The sequence below is a fragment of the Pleurodeles waltl genome, chromosome 10 (genome assembly GCF_031143425.1).
Source record: "Pleurodeles waltl isolate 20211129_DDA chromosome 10, aPleWal1.hap1.20221129, whole genome shotgun sequence".
Taxonomy (NCBI): domain Eukaryota; kingdom Metazoa; phylum Chordata; class Amphibia; order Caudata; family Salamandridae; genus Pleurodeles; species Pleurodeles waltl.
The window spans coordinates 949,080,764-949,096,292 of NC_090449.1; the positions used below are offsets into that span (position 1 = coordinate 949,080,764).

General features: G+C 40.5%; 1 protein-coding gene across 5 annotated transcripts in view; it reads left to right on the plus strand.

Annotated features, from left to right (window-relative positions):
- Window positions 1-15,529, plus strand: part of SGCE (sarcoglycan epsilon) — a 187,929-nt gene that overhangs the window by 138,936 nt on the left and 33,464 nt on the right. For all 5 annotated transcript variants that reach the window (XM_069211755.1, XM_069211758.1, XM_069211754.1 and 2 more), the window contains exon 5: window positions 12,921-13,119. In XM_069211755.1, coding sequence (XP_069067856.1) covers window positions 12,921-13,119 — 199 coding nt within the window. The remainder of the gene's footprint in view (window positions 1-12,920; window positions 13,120-15,529) is intronic.

Below are 15,529 nucleotides of genomic sequence, written 5' to 3' on the forward strand. Positions count from 1 at the left end.
GGCATGGTCATTGGGCACAGTGGCATGTTGGGGGGGGGGGGCAAATTAGCCCCCCCCCCCCCCATGCCACTTTAAAAAAAAAAAAAAAAAAAATTACCTCTACTTGCCTGGGATGGGTCCCCCCCCCCATCCATTTGTGTCTTCCAGGGGTGGGCGAGGGTGGCAGGGGGTGTCCCTGGGGGCAGGCAAACGGCACCTCTGGACTCCTTGAATGGTCAGAGACCATGGAAGTGAGCCCACAGGTCCCTTAACGCCTGCCCTGACCCAGGCGTTAAAAAATGGCGCACATCAGGCTGTGTGCCGTTTTTTTAAGGCCTGCCCCCTCCTGTGCATCAAAATGACGCTGGAGTATAAATAAGGCACACAGGCCTCAAAGTCATTTTTTGGGCAGGAACGCCTACCTTGATGTCCTTAACGCAAGGCAGTTTCCCCCATCCAATAAATGACGCACACAGAGGAATTTTGACGTCCGCGGGCTCGGGCATCAAAGTTTAAATATGGTGCACGGTTTGCGCCGAATGTGCGTCAACATTTGTGACGCACATTCGGCGCAAACAGAGTATAAATATGCCCCTCAGTGTATTCCCATCTGAGTTGTTTTGGGGCCAATTCACAAAGGCATGTACGAGAATATGAATGAGTACTACAGGAGTACTATTCAACGTACTGCAAAATGCCTTTGTTAATATCCCTGTGTTTATGAGATATTTCTTTAATTGCTGTTAATGAGAAAGAAAAAAAGATTATAGGAGCCAAAGGTTGTAAACCTGCACACCCGGGCACTGCAGATTGTCAATATCCATTATACAGTACTTCAAAGAGACACATTTGGAGCACGTTTATGAAGTACAAGAAACATGTTTTGTCCGAAGCAACAAAATACAGTATGGATTTACCCCAAATCTTAAAACTTCAGATGCTCACTATGCATTCTGTTAATGCAAGTAATGTAGTATTTGTTTCAATGAAGGCAATAAACTGTGGCCTATATTTATACTTTTTGACACAAAACTGTGCAAACGCAGTTTTGTGTAAAAAAGTATAGCGCCAGCTTGCGCCATTCCAGAGCACAAGATAGCTGCCAAATTTATGGAATCAAACAAGCCGGCGCAAAGGGGGGGTGGGGTGCTAGCGTCAGGGAAAAAGACATTAGCCGGGTAGGGGTGGTGGTATGGGGGAAGGGGGGTTTGCACCAAAAAATGATGCTAGGTTGGTAAGAGGCAAAAAAATGCCTTTAACCAGCCTAGCATCATTTCCTGACGCAAAACCATCCATACCACGTGACTCCTGTCTTATAAACGACAGGAGTCAAGCTCACCACCCCAATGGCCATCACAGGGGACAAGGGTCCCCTGGGCATGGCCATTGCACCCAGTGCCATGTAGGGGGGCCCATTTTAAGGGATTTGAGTCATTTTTTGGACAGGAACTGCTACCTTGCATCTCATTAAGGCAAGGTGGTTTCACACATCCAAAAAATGACTAACTCCAATATTTTGACACTAGACGGGTCTAGCGTCAAAATATAAATATGGAGTTAAGTTTGCGCTGAATTTGCGTGAGAAAAAATTACGCAAATTCAGCACAAAGAATAAATATGCCCCTGTATTTTATTTGGAGAAGTTTTAATATTACTCATATTTTTTAACAAATTATGGTTTTATAAGTTGGCCTATTCCTTTTTATCAAGTCTTTGTTTATTATTTTTCCTTGTCCATTCCTGTTCCTTGGATAATTTACCTCTTCTTTTCTAAGTCTCAACCCTTCTTCATTTCACATTTGTAACTGGAATCATCCTAGCCTTCCTACCACAAACTCTTTCCAAACGTCTTTACATAACAAATTGAATAACGCAATACCAAGAAATATTTACAGTAAATCATTCCAAATTGATTTTGGAAGGTACAGATATTAGACATAAATGCTACAGGACAATTTCGCAGTGTGAATGCACCTCTTGGTTCAGAGCATACACAAGAGAGCCTATATTGCTAGAGGTCAAACCCTACAGAGGCAGCAGTACAGAGGCTTGGCTCTTTACCTCTGCCATATATGTTGGTGTACATGAGACTGAGATAATACCAAAGGTATACCCTTTCTGTCAATCCACCCATATCAGACAAGCACATCTGCAAAGGACTGCCTGCCCTCGCTCCCTGTTATTGGAAGTGAGGTGAACTGTGGATTGTGGGTGTATAATAGGTTTCTGTGGCAAGTGCTGCACTTATCCACAGCTATTATGTTCCGACCAAAAGGCTTAAAGAGATGAGCCAGTGTCTCGAGTACCGCATTGCTTTGAACCTGTGCACTTGTGATCCCTCCAGTCTGGGGCTCTAAATTTAAACTTAAGATGGAGGCTGAGGTTATGTCATAGTAGAAACAAAGGATGAGTCCTCGTGGGAGGACATGCTCTCATGCATAAAGCAAACTGCATATGTACTTCTGCTTTATCCCTTGTCTATTTCAAAGTAGAGAAACTTTCTTAAGTTTTTTTTCTTAGCTGTACCCCAACTTTCAAATTAAACACAAACACCAAACCATTGCTGAAGCATAGGCAAATGATTACCTTCACTCTCTCACTTAAAGAGCAGCAATATCCGCGTTGCTTAAAAGATTCAGCGCATCCCTTCAACAATTGTTCATTCTGATCTTGAGTGAATACTGCTGCACTCACCTTTCTAAAACCCTCTAAGCAGCTAGCTAGCGTCCAAATTCAATTAGGCGAGAACAGGACATTAGAACAGAATTTTGGTTGTTCCAATAGTACACATTTCCTGCGTAAACCGGTCTCTGAAACTTTGAACCTTTTTTTTCCTCTCTAGTCATTTTTTTGATACATATAAACATGTATTATGTTATAGGATCCTCTTGAAATATCTATTTCTTCCTTATCTTAGCTTCTATTCATTGTTTACTCCTTTCACACTTGCAGAAGAGTATTACTTCACTATAATACAACAGCAGTGGCCTAGAGTTTAAGGAACTATTAAAGAAACTAAATTACATTATTTGACAAAGTTTGTGTCATCATTTCAGTAATGGTGGTATGAGGTGGTGAGCAGCAGTCCATCTAGAGACATGGGGCAAATTCAGCTAGGGATGCTTAGGGCAGGTTTTGAGTCTACCGGGGCCCGCAAAGCCACAACAAACTCAGTCCATGGCATGTGCAGAGCCCACAGGGCAAAACACTCAATCCATGGCATGTGCAGAGCCCCATGAAAGGCTGGTATCGAGCAACCATACAATTAATGTCTTCTTTCTTAAGATGGGCTTTGTCATCAGAAAAGATTTGCAATAAAAGTGGAGAGGTTGTGACCAGTTTGCTAGTTTGTGTGTTAAATAATTTGAGGCTGGTATCAGGTACTTCGGGGAATATATCCCTGATCTTGTTTTGTTGGAGCCAGGAGGACTCAGTCTGTGAGACCTGACAAAGTTTGGAACACCCTGCAGTCAGATGTAGCATTAACCGTCTTGTGATTACCTTCCTTTGCTTATTAGTCAATATGGAAAGGCAGTGTGTGGTATCGCAATGACTAACGCCTAACAAATGAGATTGAAACTCAGGAAATTACACAATAATATTCATAGATAGTGATTCCCAGGTTAGAAAGAACAGGAAATGTATCTGTTCGAGCATACAAGGCCAAGAGGGAGGGGCTGACAGGGGTAATGATATCAAACATATACAGAGAAAAAGACAGAGGACAAACACATCTTACTGCACAGCTTGGAAGATAAAGAGAGGACACTTAATCCCAGGAGCTACTGATTCTTACAGATACAATTATGCATATGAAGAAAAGTGCATAATTAGTCCGATTTTTCGGTTCTAAAGTTCCCTCTACAGTGAAAGCTATGATTTTTAAAGTCTTCACAAGTCTATCTCCTCGCTAGCTGCATGTCCCATGCCATGCTCGTGCCCACCCAGAGCGCTCTCCAAGTACAATCTTGACTTCTGCATTCCGCTCCGATGGTGATCATTGATCATTGCAGAAAGCTGCTATACTATATGAGCTAAACTCTTGTAGTAGCTTGTGCTGATCACCTTGACCTCGCATTTAATGACCATTTCTGTCTACCATTGTGGTGGCTGCAGGGGCCAGGGTGCGGTCATTATGTCCTTCTCTCTTGGGGAGTCAGAGGAGATTGGGTGCAGGGTGGGGTAGTCGGGTTGCTCCCGCTGTTACGGGGGATGATATAGCAGTGCAGCAGAGGCAGTGACAGTGGACAGCAAGCTTTTGTTGGATTTTCTAGTTTTAAGGCTATGCCCTCTCCCCTTCAAGTTGGCAGTATCAGTGGTAAAGATTTGTTTGGCACAGCGGGGCACCATTGACCACATCGTCAACAGCATTTAGGTTCACTCTTTGATGAGGGAGAGTGAGTGCTCCCGGTCAGCTTGACCTCACGGGCTGTTACAAAAGTGTGCCTAAATACAAGTTAAAAACCTACATTTGAAGCATTTATACTAGCACCTGTGAAATAGCTCAGAACAACATGAAGGCCACTGCACACACAATAGCTCTAAATTCTAACACACATGAATTGCCATCAAGCGCAATCAGACTGATGGGATGGGTGGGATGCCTAAAGACACAATACACTTCAAGGAAGGGGCTTCTAATTGCACACAAAAAATAATTACGTCATGTTTCAAACTGTAATAAAGTGAAAACGTGACATAAAAAAATCCCACACCAATCTAGAAAAAAAGAATAAACTTTACTAAATAGTTTAAGACCAAACTGACAAAAATCCAATCAGCAGCACCGGCGAAATGCAATTTTAAAGGTTTTGAAGAAAAGTAGCTCTTAGAAACAATGAGTGACAATTGTGGTTATCTGGTCACAGTGGACCCGGTCTACGTCACAAAGTCAAGCTGAACACAACTTAGAGTGGGTCGGATACAGAACTGAGTTCAGTCGGCTCTTTAAGTACCTTGCGTCCTGGACATCGAGATGCAAAGTCCTTGCCTTGGCCTATGTGGTGTGGGGGTCAAGGAACCACTGACAGGAACTTACATGCAGGGTCCTACATCAAGATGCATTGCGTCAGTGGCGGTGAAGCCACCTATCAGAGCTGGGTATGGGTGTTTAGATGCGTCACGCTGTGTCAAGGTCGATGAAGCCACTCGTGCTGAGACTTGTTTCGAGTGGTGTTGTGCTGAGTCGAGATGCACTGCAGTGGGTCGGTGCTTGCAAAGCTGCTGAACAGGAGCTGTGGTATGCAGTGCTGTGTTGAGATGCGTTGAGTGAGGCTGGTTGTCGGTGTCAAGATGGGTCATGCTGGGTCAGCACTTATAAAGCCACCAAACAGAAGATGCAATGCACAGACTTGCATCAAGATGCGTCGAGTTGTGTCAGCACAAGGAGAGGCCAGACAACACTCCCTTAAATTCACTCTGGGGGTCTTTTTCCCTCAGGCAGTAGAGCAGGACAACAGTCTTTCTTGCAGGCAGAGCAGCAGGGCAGCAGAGTAGCTAGGCATACCTTTTTGCAGCACGGCAGCAGGCCAGCAGACCAGTCCTCCTTTTGACTCTTCCACAGATCCAGATGTGATCGGAAGAGATGGGTCCAAGTGTCCAATATTTATAAATGGTGCCTCTTTGAAGTGGGATAAGCTTCTTGAGTGTCCCCCCCACAGACATGGCTGGAAATTCCTGCCTCCTTGCACTGGTCCCAGTCTGGATAATGTGAAATCCTTTGTGTGTGAGCTGGGCCAGTGTCTTTGAGGTGCAATTGTAGTAGGTGACAGTTCCACCCCCAATCCTGGCAGATAGGGCCCATTCTACCAACACATTGACCCTCTATTGTGATGCTGTCTGGGGGGAATGCAGAAAAGCCAACTACACTTAGTAATGTGTCCCATGACCAGGCTGCAAGCATCAAAATGGTTAGTACAAGAAATACCAACTTTCTTAAAAGTGGCATTTTCAGAGTTGTGATTTAAAATCCTTCTTTACCGTTAAAGAGGATTTTACATTACAATTCATCAGACACCAAACAACCTTCCTGCCGGCTCCCAAACAAAAGTAACCACTTATTAAATGTAATAAGTCAAAACATTGTTATCCTGTGGGAGAAGTAGGCCACCCAGTAGTGCTAAACAAATTAGTACGTTTTTCACTACCAGGGCATGTAAAAGTTAAAAGTACATGTTCAACTTAATAATTACAATGAACTCTGCAATATGGGCTGTCTAGGGCCCACCACCCAGGTGGCCTATATGTATTAAAAAGGGAATTTTAGGCCTGGCACGGGCTATATTTTGCCAAGTCAAATTGGCTGTTTAAAACTGCCAACAATGTGTAACGGGAGACATGAGGCATGTTTAGAAATGTTAATTAAGTGGGTGGCACAATAAGTGCTGCAGGCCCCCTAGTGCATTTAACTCACAGGTCCTGCGTACATGTAGTACCACTTTACTTGGGACTTATAAGTAAATTAAATGAGCCAATCAGGTGTAAGCTAATTTCATCATGGACAAAGGTGAGAGCACTAGAACTTTACCACTGGTTAGCTGTGGTAAAGTCCTCAGCGTCCTAAAAGCCAACAAAAACGTGTTCAGAAACCAGGAATAGTGAAGGCCAAAATTTTGAGGTAACCCTGCAGAGAGGGCCAGGTTCAACACTATCCATTAAGCATTTGTTTTATGATTGTAATCAACCTCGGAAAGAGTTCACTGGATCGGGCTGTGCAATGGAAGACGAATACACACAAATCATAAACAACAATACTACTCTATCGGACGGGTTGATAATCATGAAACCAGTTAGCACTGTGAAATATCCACATTTCTTAAAAAAAACAATCCAAGAAATAGTCACAGCGAAAACAGGAAGTCAGGTCTAATGCATAGGTCCGCATTCATGGGCCTAGGTGTCTTAAAATGTTGACATAGTTGATATTGTGCTGTCACTTTCCCAAATAACCACTAAAGTGCAAGGCTAGTAAACCTATGTGGGGGAACGCTAAAAGCATAACTTCTGTCTCTATACTCCTGATGATGGTAAGGGGCAGTCAGTCAGCGATACTGTTTGCCTGAATGTGTGCTCCTGGAACATCCCAGGCCTGAACAGGTATTTAAAGGAGAGTAAAGGCAATTTATGTTAATTTCTTAGCTCTTATCATATAATTTATTTACAAGAGATGTGGAAAACCCCAGTTATCATTCTACAAAACTATATTAACCTGGATGTCCCAGCTATAAAAGGTCAAAAGGGGAGGCCAGTTAACAGTTTATCAATATTACTAAGATCTGATGCGGACATAAGGAGATACAGTGTCATCTTTGGATCAAAAACTTTAATCGCAGCACGAATTAGTTTTAGGGCACATTTTCAGATTTATTTAATTAATGTATACATCTCTCTTGCAAAGGTAAAAGAAAGAAAAAAACTCACTGTAGCACTAAATCAACTCGAAACGTTAATCACCTTAACTAAAACACAACAGTGTTATTAACTAGCAGTTTAAATAACGTTTTATTACAATCAGCTGCTGAAGAAGAAAAAGATTCCACCGATCAGATAATTGGAGTGTCTACAGCACTACTGGTCAAAACAAAACTGATCAGGTCAAGTAGATTAATCAGTTCGACTTTCTATGATATGTCTTCAACACTTGAATGGGAGATAGGCAAAAGTTCCACCAGCACAAGCAACCTGTAGGAATAGAGAGCAAAACATTTGCATTCATTATATCTTTATTTATTTGGCAGATGTCAACATAATGGAGTAGTATCACATCATTACAGGACCTGAAATGGACCACAGCCTACAGCAGATCACACTAAGCACAAAATTGATATGCTCGCACTGGACAACAATCTACATGGCAATCACTTAACAGTAAAAGGAGGAAAAGCTGCAGCATACCTGGGTCCAAACCTTTTATATTGAAACCATGAAAGACTTACATTCTGTGACAGGAAACTTGGATTTGGAAATTCCAACATATTCTAAACTTCTGTCTGAAATATATTTTTGGCACATCAAAGTCTGAGGAAATAGGAACACAATAATTGTGAAACCCACTCCATTCACAAATTCACAAAGATAAAAACAATATTTAGCAATACAAATTAAGACAGCTTCACAAGACTAACCTCACTCTGTAAAAAATCAGGACTGTGAAACAGCTTAAAGATGCCAAAAAAAGAGAAATTTACAAGATCAAAAGAAGTTATCAAGGGCAGATTTAGATGGAGCTACAAGATGCAATCTGCCCAAAAACATGCAAAGATTCTCGTCCTTGGTCAGTAATGGATCCAACTCTTATAAAATAGTGAGAGATTATCACATCCCATGTAGGATCTGGAGAGAATACCAGATTAACCTGTACTGAGGGTCACAATAAAAATCCTATGATTTGGCATGAAAAGGGAGATGTCTGATTATGCTACTTCACTGTCAGAAGCAAAAAGATTTATTAAAACCTGTGTTAGCACGCCTGGTCCTTAATAAGTAAACTTACACGGGGACATGCATAGGTCGATGAACCTTTTGATTCGCATGGAGTATCCTAGCTACGATGTGACCGATATTCTCAATAATTAATGCACAAAATGTAATAACCCTTGGACAAGTCATTAATCAATAAACATCACACCATGACCCTTCAGTCATGAGTTACCACAACTCGGTATACGTTTTAGTACTTTTATTTCCCTATTATAACAATAGCAAGCCTTAAGATTAGTTTATCTCAATTCAATTCAATCAAAATCTGTATTAATTTATTAGAAGGCACCAAAAACATAACCTAATCAAAACTTGCATCAGAGTACATTCTAAAGCTCTAGCATAAATCAACAAATGAATCAAAGTCAAATTGTGTCATATAGTTCAGCAATTTAGTCCGTCAACCATTTGTCTCTGTAGTCTGTCAACCGTCATGGAAGGGAAAATCCTTACCTAGCTTGTTATATATCGAAGTTACCCAGACTATCCCCCAATTTCCGATTGGTCAATTAATCGCAAGTTATGAGTCTACCCAATAGGTGTACTATTTGAAATCTATGTATTCTAATATTTCACAGTTCACATGCCATTGATTGGTCTGCTTTACGATGTTCTCATCATCCGGCTCGTCAGGTATCAAAAATGTTGCATCTTCTTCTCCAGTCAGTGTCTTCATTGTTCGAGTTGTGGGAAAGTACATCTCATACACGTTACCCATTATTAGTTACATTACTAGAGACATCATCTCCTGTCCGTCGGTTCTCACAGAAGCTCCAGTTAAGCATTTTATTAAAACTATGAGCAGTTCATTGTCAGTTCATTTTGTCAAAATTTTCCATTAGACATTAAGAAATTCAGCTTCTGCATGAGGCCTGGCAAGACTAGGCAAAGACACTCACTAAGTTAAGGCCTACAATTTATTGCAAGACATAGGTTATAACTCTCAATATGGCACATTACTACATAAATCTAATATGTGTTCAATATTTCATCTATATTAATCACTCATTTAATACAATTTGTGAATTCTGGTTGCCATTCTTCGAGGTCACAATTTCAAACATGCACATTATTTTTCTACGTTAATCATTTTCTACCAATTTCTTTTATTCAAAATAGATAAACATTCATTAATATTTTCTAATTAAGTCATATGCGTTAGCACCTGTAACAATTCATGTGCTCAAAGGCAGACTGACCTTCCAGTTGCAGTCATAAAACTCATTAAGATGGGGATCTTTGCTGACTATAATAATTAACAAGGTGATTCACTCAGGTTGAGTACTTACCATTATAGAAAGGCTGAATTATTCAGCCAATTTATAAAAGAGGCCTGAGAGATTCTATGCAAAGCAACCTACTGATCGCACTGTCGGAGGCTGATGGAGAAATCTTAACCTAACATGTGCAACTCCAAATCCAAAATGAGAAGAATACAAGAGAATAACTTTCCATAAGACAAATTTCTGCCGAAAATGCTAAACCAAAGACAATATAGTGGCACTTTCCTTTCTCACCCAGACAGCTCACGTGTATAAATTGAATAAACGTTCTGCATGCTTTATGGATTTTACTACTACTTTTGATAAAGTAAACAGTTTGAGCTGTGAGCCAAGCTGGACTCATGAGGGATAGACCCAGGTATTGAATGTTAGAAGATTGCTCCTGGCTCCATATTCATTTAGTTTATACATTTCAGACCTTTCAATTATTCCACAACAAGATAGAAGCAATTCACCTATTTTGGATAACATCAAAGGTCTGTATATATGGCATACGCTGATGACCTAGTTATTCTGTCCACCTCACAGATCGGTTTAAAAGTACAGTTGACCTGGTTGCACACCTTTAATATTGATAACAACCTGCAGATTCGTATCAGTAAAACAAAGGTCATGTCATCTGGATGGCAAAATCCCAAATATATTTAGCTTATAGGCCCTAACGAAATTCAGCAATATAATATGTAGGTGTCATTATTGACAATACATTAAGCTGGAACTCTCATACATCATAACTGCGTCACAAAGTGCCTGCAATCAAGGGATCAATAAAAACATTGCATTAAAATATGGCGGGGAGCAATGGGACCAACATTAACGGCTTCCAACACTAAATTAGTTCCAGCTCTTATTTAAGGCTAATTGTTCTTGACTCCAGATAAAGAAGAAATATAGAAACTTTTTTTTTTAATGACAACAATAAGTTATTTAATTTATGGAACCCAGCACAGCGAAGCCCATTAAGAATCGAGTTTGGATTCACGACTCTTCCCATGCTGACCGCCCTATCAACCACATCAATAATTGTATCTACTGTTAATCGGCGGCTGACAATACCTTAAACTTTTACATTAAGAAACAATTAAGTACCACTAGCAGAAACACTTTATCAAGTATCTCCTGGTCAAACACAACTTACTGGCTTTAATCGATTTACAGAAAATGACTAGGGCTGCAGAAACATTTGCTAATACAAGAAATAAGAAATTCCTGCTCCTTATTAGACATTTAGAGGTCAGCAAAATATAAAAACACCAGGAATACCTCGGGATCCTATACTATGCTGCAACTAACATATTTAAATTTAACATGAACATGAAGGTGAAAAAATAATTTCTATGTTTTAGACTTTTTGACCTACCTATTAGTCAATTAAACAGATTTTGGAACCCCTCTACCCCTGAGAGTTACAGTCTGTGTCGTATTTGTAACCTGGAGCAGGAAACACTGGAACATATTTTTTTTATCTATGCCCTTAGTTGCTGGATTCCCGAAGGAAGTACCTAAAACCCTTTTTGTAGACGGAATGCATAAGAACAATAGTTGTTACAATTCTATTTTGTTTTAGAGCACTACTAAGTATGATGGTCACACTACAAAATATTTAACTTTAGCAATTAAGTAGTGAGAAAAGATATCCAAGGGGAGTCACACAGTGCTAAAGGTAGATAGTTTGGTATAATCCTAAATTACTTTTATCTTGCGTTAATTTTTAACCGTGTAGTTATGTATTTTTTTATTGTATTGTATTGTATATGGCTTTAAAAAATTGAGACAATGAGGAATTCACAAGTCTATCAATGAAGCAACCTTTGTAGTCATGTGTTCCAAACGTAAAAACTTCAACGAGGCAACTTAAGGCCCCGCTATGGACACACATATAAGGAAGGCATTTTGGTCGTAATCCTACTTTTGTGGTAAAAATAAAATCAGACATCCACAAATGGATACAATAGGCATAAAATTATGAGTAACCTCTTGATGATTTACCAGGACTTCATACAGTTACACAATAGTAATTTCCATATGAGGGTGGAGGGGTCGCCAACCCTTTCACACCATGAAATTGTCAGAGATTTGTTCCAGCAAAAAGGTGGCCCAAATTCCCTTCCATTGTGGATAAAAGAATAGAGAAGAACCACACTTTGTGTGGGATCCAGGAGAAGTGTTTGCTCTATGGGGAAACACGTTTTTCAACCTGGAGAAACAAAACAAAAAGATCAACAGCTTGCAGTTGCACAGCTACTCTGCCTTTTCCACAATAGGTAATGACGCATTAGGGAAAAAGTAATTTGTAAAAATGTCATATGATGTTGCCAGTAGTCTGGCTGGAGACCTACTTCTGTAGCAGCTGTCAAAGCGTTCTACTGCCAATGTTTGTGGGATCCATGTGAGTACTTTTACACATGCATATTTACTACTTTTATTTTGTGAATTGGACCCAGTGTCTTTTGGTTGCCATTTTCGATTAACAACTGAAGATGTAAGGCTGTAAAATGTAGCCATGCAGTCAAAATTGTACATTCAATGAAGAAATGTCACTATGTGTCACATGATTTTAAATCCCTTCATGCACTCCTCTGTTGGAGAGCTGATATCACAAAAAGGGAGACAAAGCGAGATGGAAACCTCTGTACAAAATGGGTTTCAAGCTCGTGAGTGGTGACCCCCCATAGCTCATGTCCAATGGGAGTTTTGCAAACTCCCTAGGACATTGGCAACAGCTTTTAGAAATTTTACTTTGGTTATTTTTTGGTGAGGAGGTGGGTAGGAGTGGCTTTTAAGCAGTGCCCTGAACAAAGGTGTGTGCCCTTTCCACGGCAATGCCTTGTTTGAAGCTCTTTCACAACTGGCTGCACAGTAACAGGCTCACGATCTTGCCCCCTCACCAGACCTGGCCCCTAGTCCAACTTGAGGAAATATTTTCAAATTTGTAAGATTCACACATAGTGAAGTTGTGCTAGCAAACAACTGCTAACACAGCGCAACAAAAATGTCAACCAAAATTGACAGGCAATAAATGCACTTAAAATGTGTTGATGACAAATGGTCAAAACTGTTATTGATTAACTATTGATGAATGATGGCACTATATTTACTGCTGTGGCTCGAACAATGAATTGTATTTTTGCTGTGCATTGCTTCCCAGGTTGTTATTGTCTTTCATTTTTTCTTTACCAGATTACCCATTACCATACCAAGCAGAGTTTTTCATAAAAAATATGAATGTTGAAGAAATGTTAGCAAGTGAAGTTCTTGGGGATTTTCTTGGAGCAGTCAAAAATGTGTGGCAACCAGAGCGCCTGAATGCCATAAACATAACTTCAGCTTTAGACAGAGGAGGCAGAGTTCCCCTGCCTATCAATGATATGAAGGAAGGGTGAGTATCCAATTCTATTGTTGCTACAAAGATGAAAAATTAAGGTGGTTCGACAGACGTGTTCAATGAACCCTGAACTGAAAGCTCTGCATGACAGATGAGACATTTTAAGAAATGGGGCAAGTTAAACAAAGGTATTAGAAATGGATGACCTTAAGTACGGGCAAGGTGTCATTTATTGGTTAATTTTCAGGTGTTATATTGATCATGAGGAAACATGGTGGTTGTGGTATAGCTGAAAACCAGGGTTTGTAGTCCCCTGCATGCAAAGCAGGGCTACATAATTTATTTTATCTCAATAAAAATCTGCTTTATTTTGACTATTTCCTCTAGAATAACAATATCAAACTATGACCATAAAAAGAATGGGCACAATTTAGATCTTGGAGGTAATGGACCCCTGTCAGTTTTCTGTCGCCTTGCAGTCAGGCTGCCCTATTTAGATGTTGGTGGGGCCATAGGTGAAAGACCACCAGAGTCCCGCCGACTCTGCCAGGAAACTTCACCCGCGTCAATGGCGCCATTAAAAATAGTGGCTGCAGGTGGGACTCCAGTCACTGTTCCCCACAAGCCAATCGTCACGTCCCTTCCCACCAAGGAACTTCTGTTTTTGACTGGACACAACTTGACGAGACCTGTCATTGCTGATGCCACGGGACCATAGAGTACACACGACCCAGTGATCGCCAGACTCGAAGGTAAGCATTGTGCAGTATTTGTGTGCAGTGGTTGGACACTTCACATTGGCTCGGGACCACTGCAAAAATATACATTGAGCATAGTAATATTTAAAAAACAAAACTTGTGATATGCATATCTCTGTAAAACATCTATGGCAGACATTAATAAGGACACACCTTTATATGACACAAATAGATGACAAACAATTTTTATTTTGGTGTAAGTATTAGTTACCAAATGAATGCTTGGACCGAAATAAAAATAACTTCACAATTTTTAACTATGTCCATGTGTGCACTTTGCAATGAGACCTGTACGTGTCATATTGTGCTGCAAGTTGTGTATGTGAGTCAGTACATCTGTATGTGCGAGATATTGGGTGGTTGAGGTTGAGGGAGCTGGAGTGGGTGATGTGGTTCTGTCTGTATGTGTGCCACTTGCATGTGGGTCTGATGTTTGTGATGTATATTTGTTTGTGCGTTGTGTTACTGTGTGCAACATTCAGGTGAGTGTTATTGTGTTGTGGTTGTTGTGATACGTGTAGTTGTGCTTTTGTATGAGTGTGTTGGTGTAGATGAGTGTGTCATTGTGTTGGTGGTTGTGTTGTATGTGGGAGTTGTGTCAATAGTGTATTTATGTTGTGTTTTAGGATGTATGGCATTGTGTGTTTTCTGCATGTACATACTGTGCTGTGGTGGAATGGCAATGGATCATGGTTTGTGTGTAGTGTGTTGTGTAATAAAGGTGGACATATGTGGCTAATTTACATAAGGAGAGTGTTACTTGCCTTGCTGCCCTGGCCACTGCCTTTGTACAATGTACATTGGCTCCTGTGATGATCTCCCTCTGTCAGCAATCCGCGACTAGAAAAAAGCCTGCAGAACAGTGCCATTTAAATATGGTCAGCGGGAGCATGCCAACCTGACAGCTACTAAGAGCACTCTGTCAAGACAGTCGGCAGTTCAGCTACAGTGCATCTAAATATGGCATGTGGAACTCTGTGACTTGATTGAGTATTCAGGTCTGCCGCTGCGGCAGAACGGCAGTAATACTACCAAGATCTAAATCAGGCCCTATGTTCTGAAAGCTAAAACTTGAAAAGCGGGTTCTAAAATGGAATTCACCCTACATTGAGCGATGGGTTTGAGCTATGAGGATACATTTGTGTAGTACCTAGTGTTCTGCAAGGGACTTTTATTAGATCACTGTTATCCTTTTCTGAAATAATTCTGACCGTAACATGGGAGGAAGAACTGGATGTTAACTGCATAGTTCAGCAAAGCAATCTTAATTCTGGTCACCAGATTGAAATTTTAAAGCCCTGGTATTGTATTGCCTACTACATGCAGCCTTTAGGGAACTGGCCGACTTCTTAATAATTCTCCTGCCAACTACACCCATTCATGTGACCCAGGAACAGGCTGCAGGCAGCAAATAGCTAGGGCAGAAAAATGTCAGCTTTCTAAAGGTGGCATTTTCAAAATTGTAACTTAAAATCCAACTTTACCATAAAAGAGGATTTTTTATTACAACCAACCATGAAATACCTACCTGTTCCCAAATTATTGAATATGATAAGGCAACCCAATATTATCCTATGGGAAAGGTAGGTCTCACAGTTGTGCAAAACAAATGTATGAGGTTTTCACTAAAAGGATGTGTAAAATTTAGAAGTACTTGTACCTTTTAATTTCAGTGCACCCTGCCCTATGGGCTACCTAGGGCTTAC